Here is a 5,051-nt window from a genome sequence, read left to right as displayed (position 1 = left end):
CTCGAATCAGGGACGATTTCATGAATTAAAATTAAGGAGGACTTGAAAATTATATATTATTATCAAAAAATATAATAAATTTTAACATTTTGAAATCAATTTGAGAATTTCATGAATTTAAAGTAATAAGATAATAAATACGACTTGAAAATTTTTATTTTTTCCAACCCATATAAATTATTTTGATCTAACAACGAATAATTGATCAAAATTAGGAAAAAAAATTCAGAGAAACGAAGTGCATACAAAAATGTGAAAATTTTACAACATTATTGATTATTTTAGATCTCTATATAAACATTAAAAAAAAAGTTGGGTGGGTATAGCTCACCATAACCCTGTAGGAGATCCGTCTTTGTCCCGAATTGCTCGGCCATAGGACTTCTTCTCGCATGGCAGAACGGTGGGTCATTTCTGGCCCGAAGACTCCGCCAGTCTGGATTGACTCGACAAACAGCCGCCATTCTGTCATCTACGTTGCATGCGGGAGCTCTTCACCGTCTTCATTGAAACACAGTTTCAGGAACTGGCGCTCGGCCTGGAACGCACCAACATGCCGTTTCCCTATGGGTCGTAAGGGAACACACGGGTAAATCCTACCCGGAGGGATTTGAACAAAGAGTCGAGAGTCGCGGGAAGATAGTCGGTTGGGCGCCTCAACAGAAGGTGCTGTCGCATCCTTCTGTGTCTTGCTTCGTGAGCCATTGTGGATGGAATTCAACGATGGAGGGTGTGAGCAACGGGGTGCGATTCTTTTGCTGGCCGTACTTTGCCGATCAGTTCATCAATGAGCTACATCTGTGATTACTGGAGGGTTGGATTGAGACCGGATAAAGATGAAAGTGGGATAATTAAACAGGAAGAGATTAAGAATAAGGTGGAGCAGCTTCTGAGTGATGAATAATGAAGAGAAGGGCTTTTGAGCTTCAGAAAAAGGCTTTGGATTGTGTGTGGAAGGGGTAGCTCTCACAAGAATTTTCAAGATTTTGTGGATTGAATTAAAGGAAATTGAAGAGATTAAGAAGATTTGAATCATATGGAAGAATAAGTTGATGAGATTTTTCTTGATAATTGAGTCAAACTCGACACATGGGAGTGTAAGAAATCGAGAAAGGATCAATAAGAATTGTGTGTACATTAGTTCTTTATATAATCAAAATTTCTTTCCTTTGGCAATTTTAATCTGAATAAAAATAAGAATAAATCCTGGATCTTTTGCCATTCACTGGTGTAAACAGAAGCTATCCAAAGATTTGAGAGACTTCATCTTGTATAAAGGAATCTGGAACTTTGGTTCTCTTGGTATAGTAGGGTGCTTGGCAGACCTGCGAAATCCAAAGATAGCTTCTCATTGTGTTACATCTAGCTTGAGTTTAATTAGCAGTTTCGATGGGAGCGCCTCGGATGAGAAAATCTTTAAATTAATGCAGTTTACCTTTTGGGTACGAAAGGCCTATTGAAATATGGCATGGGTAGAGCTTTCGGAATGAGTTCTCTCCTTAGTCTCCGGATCTCGTCTTCTTCTGTTAGCTGCAAGTGAAATTCGTAATGTGAAAATATTAACATTGTGTTGTCAAAGTTGATTGCTGCAGTTTTAGTTACCTTCTGCTGTTTCTCTCTTTCCATCCGGTAGTGCTCAAGTAGGCTAATTTTCTTGGCCACCTACGAAACAGCGCGAGTTGTAACAGAGATAAAAAAAACCTAGTATTACTAAACCCCTAAGGATATAGATATAGCTGAAGCCTGAAAATGGGTGAAAACATACTTATTTAGAGAAATCATTTGCTTATTTTTAAGCTTATTTCATTTCAATGAGTCCACTCTGGTTTGAAATGTATAGACAAATTTCCAATTGGTTAAGCAAAGTTGTAAGACATAAGTATGACTACCGCGGTTTTATTTTAAATTAAAACTACACTGAAATAGCTCATATTGACACCAATATCAAGTTTTCTGGTCCCAATGCCACGTACCATTGGACTCATATATGTATCTTAGTGAAAAGGAAGGCAGCAGAGTATGTTTGATATGTGAAGATTGTACCTGATGATCGAATCCAGCACGCTGCACTGCCCTAGTATCACTATGCAGTACCAAATCAACAGGTCTTGTATTTTCTTTGGCTGGAGGCTTCACCACACACTGAGGTACAAAAAAATCCGGTGAATCAACTTCTTTTCCAATATGCCATTAAGGTTCAGAATTTACCCCTTACAAGAGTGAAAAAAGAAAACTGCAAACTGACATGAAATCTGGGAAATTTTAGCCACGATCACTTGCCAAAATGACCAATAGTTAACAAATCTTTAGACGCAATGTTAAGGCATAATACTTCACATGGTTATCATGAAAAAAGTCAAGAAGACGTGTGAAAAAAAATAAACTTCACATAGTTGTATTCTCTTTGGCTGGAGGCTTCACCACACACTGAGGTGCAAAAAAATCCGGTGAATTAACTTCTTTTCAAATATTCCATTAAGGTTCTGAATTTACCCCTTACAAGAGTGAAAAAGAAAACTGCAAACTGACATGAATTCAGGGAAATTTTATCCACGATCACTTGCCAATATGGCCAATAGTTAACAAATATTTAGACGTTATGTTAAGGCATAATACTTCACATAGTTATCATGAAAAAAGTCATGAAGACATGTGAAACCAAGAAGAAAGTCGATATGAGTTACCTCTGGTTCCTCTGTTGTCCAAGGAAGACCTTGAGTAGTTGGCATCCGCAACTTCTCTTCTTCCTTCATCATCTGTTGCAATTTCTTCATGAATTCTTTCTCTTTGATTTTTCCTCTTTCCTGCACGTAGAGCAATTTTCAAATTATTATTAGCAGTTCGACAGAGAGTAACATGATTAACAAAGAATAGAAGGGCTAAAGTTTTGCCTAATGCTTATCATTGATAATTGGAATGTATGGGTTAATCAATCATAATATATACTCTCAAACTGCACTATGTGCAAAAAATTACTCCAGACTGTCACTAAATGACCACCAACTGAACTCCACATCACGGGCATGCTTAAAAATCTTGAAACACGAACCTCAGTTTGGAGCATGAAGGGCTTTGGTGAAGTTGTTCTAGGCTTCCTCCTCCGGTGTGGTCTAGAAAACATTTCAACGGATTCGGGGCTCTACAGAAATGGAAAAATGGATGAGACACCTAAAAGAAAAACCATTATTCTAGCAGAGGATAAGTTTTGGTGGATAGCTCTCACGCTTAGCCAGCTTCTTCTACAGCCAGCAGAAGTTTTAGTTAAAAGGCTGCAATTTGAAAAAAAGAAAATCCCTTCAGACCCGAAACTTGATAATTTGTTTCATCTAAAAAATAATCATCAAATCCAACTAAGTTTCTGTGACCATACCAACCTCTCTTGGCTGCTGTCCAATAAGCAAGATCGTCGTGAATGCAGATCTAAGCTCTTCAATGAGATGAAAAATTCTGATGGAAAGAGAGAAGAGTCCTGCATTTCGCAAACCTTCAGAGGCTGTTGCGGTGCATTTTCCACCTCCTGTACTTCTTCCTCAGAATCCCTCAATTTGTGAATTGAAAGAAGTTCTTCAAACGCCTTCACCAAATGCATCACCCTCCCTGATCCCGGCTCTGGTACACTACCTCTCGCTTCTCCCCATAGCCTATCCATACACATATTCAAATCGTTCTCAGAATTCTCTCTGTTCTTCTCTGTGTAATCCTCATTTTCGCCGTTCATCCGAGACAATTCACATTGCCTCTCTATTTCCTCCCATCCCGCAACAACATCACAGTTAAAGGAGTCCTCGTGACAAGCCCTCAGACACCCATTTCCACTCCCCTTAGATTTTCTGCAAAAAGCAGTTTCTTTCGAAGAATTCAGTTCCTTGCAACACGAATTCATTTTCGCAATCTTCTTCTCCACCAAAGGCTGATCCACCGTGCTACAATCAGGGTTACTGGAATCAGAAATTTCTGCACTATTCCCAAACTTGATCGACGACGAGTTAGACAGCTTCAATACAGCTCTCGATACATTCGGATTCAAATTCTCCGAGTATTTACATGCTTCATTACACCTCGATGAATTCAAATTGTCAGTTTCTTTTGGGATAGTAACTGCTCCCAAAGAATTTAAACTCGAATACATTTCAAAATCCAGAGGAATTTCAACACTGTGTGTTGATTTGGTTTAGGGTTTACAGCGTGAGCGCGGAGATCTCTTGTACATAACGGCTAGTAGAGTGGCGCTGAGTTTAGGAGCGTTGGATTGATTGACTGAATATTTGGGCGATTTTAAACCGTCGATTTTCGCGGATTCGAGAAGATGCCGTTTATAAATGTGAAAATCAATACGAGGCGATGTGGAAATCAGAAATCATAGAGTAAAATAATTAAATAGTTTTAATGTAATAATTACATACAAATGAATATTAATTCAATTTATAAATTATTTAACTATCAAATGAAATATAATTTTAATATAACTATCAAATGAAATCAGTACAAACATATACACTCTTTTTTTCGTTCTTTCTTTCATGATTTAATATTGTCTTCGTATCATAAATTAATATCATAAGAGTTTTTGTGTTAATAATATTTAAATCAAAAAAAATCAAATATTTGAAAAGATATACAAATATGAGTAAGTATCTTGTGAGACGGTCTCACGAATCTTTATCTGTGAGACGAGTCAATCCTACCGATATTCACAATAAAAAGTAATATTTTTTCATGGATGACCCAAATAAGAGATCTATCTCACAAAATACGACCTGTGAGACCGTCTCACACAAGTTTTTGCCTACAAAATATTAAGGTTGTTTTGTACATGGTAAATTTTCTTAAACTTTTAGCTCAAAAATGTAAGATACATATCATAATAATCTTGATTTTTTTTTACATTAATCATTTATGTTTCATTAAGTAATTAGGTTTCTTTAAATTTATTAGCCGAATTTGATTAATATATATTTCTAAATTAATTATGATTCTATACGCACTAACACTACATTGAAGCGTCGTGACAACGACTTTTGACTTTTGAGGTATGTATGATAAGGCCATCT

General features: G+C 36.8%; 1 protein-coding gene across 2 annotated transcripts; it reads right to left on the bottom strand.

Moving 5' to 3' along the window:
* Nucleotides 1-324: 324 nt before the first annotated feature.
* LOC140986877 (microtubule-destabilizing protein 60-like) lies at nt 325-4,335 on the bottom strand. 2 transcript variants are annotated; one of them, XM_073455266.1, is made up of 8 exons: nt 3,375-4,335; nt 3,224-3,269; nt 3,050-3,139; nt 2,685-2,804; nt 2,044-2,142; nt 1,603-1,662; nt 1,436-1,530; nt 325-1,325 (listed from the first exon to the last, which is right to left on the bottom strand). In XM_073455266.1, the coding sequence occupies exons 1-8, from the start codon at nt 4,127-4,129 to the stop codon at nt 1,223-1,225; spliced, it is 1,368 nt and encodes a 455-aa protein (XP_073311367.1). In that variant the 5' UTR covers nt 4,130-4,335; the 3' UTR covers nt 325-1,222. The 2 variants fall into 2 exon arrangements, with proteins under 2 accessions (XP_073311367.1, XP_073311366.1); XM_073455265.1 differs by having other exon boundaries at nt 1,436-1,662.
* Between the last annotated feature and the right edge of the window lie 716 nt (nt 4,336-5,051).

Source organism: Primulina huaijiensis, chromosome 10, assembly GCF_012295235.1.
Source record: "Primulina huaijiensis isolate GDHJ02 chromosome 10, ASM1229523v2, whole genome shotgun sequence".
In the NCBI taxonomy this organism is placed as follows: Eukaryota; Viridiplantae; Streptophyta; class Magnoliopsida; order Lamiales; family Gesneriaceae; genus Primulina; species Primulina huaijiensis.
The sequence above is the reverse complement of the archived record's forward strand: the minus strand, read 5'-3'. Positions and strand labels throughout refer to the sequence as shown.

Excerpts from the sequence above, each read along its gene's own strand:
- LOC140986877 (XM_073455265.1), bottom strand. The coding sequence starts at position 4,129 with ATGTATTCGAGTTTAAATTCTTTGGGAGCAGTTACTATCCCAAAAGAA. Across the intron at positions 3,270-3,374 it reads TTGGACAGCAGCCAAGAGAG|CCTTTTAACTAAAACTTCTG; the intron begins GTTGGTATGGTC and ends TTCAAATTGCAG. Across the intron at positions 2,805-3,049 it reads CCTTCATGCTCCAAACTGAG|GAAAGAGGAAAAATCAAAGA; the intron begins GTTCGTGTTTCA and ends CTCTACGTGCAG.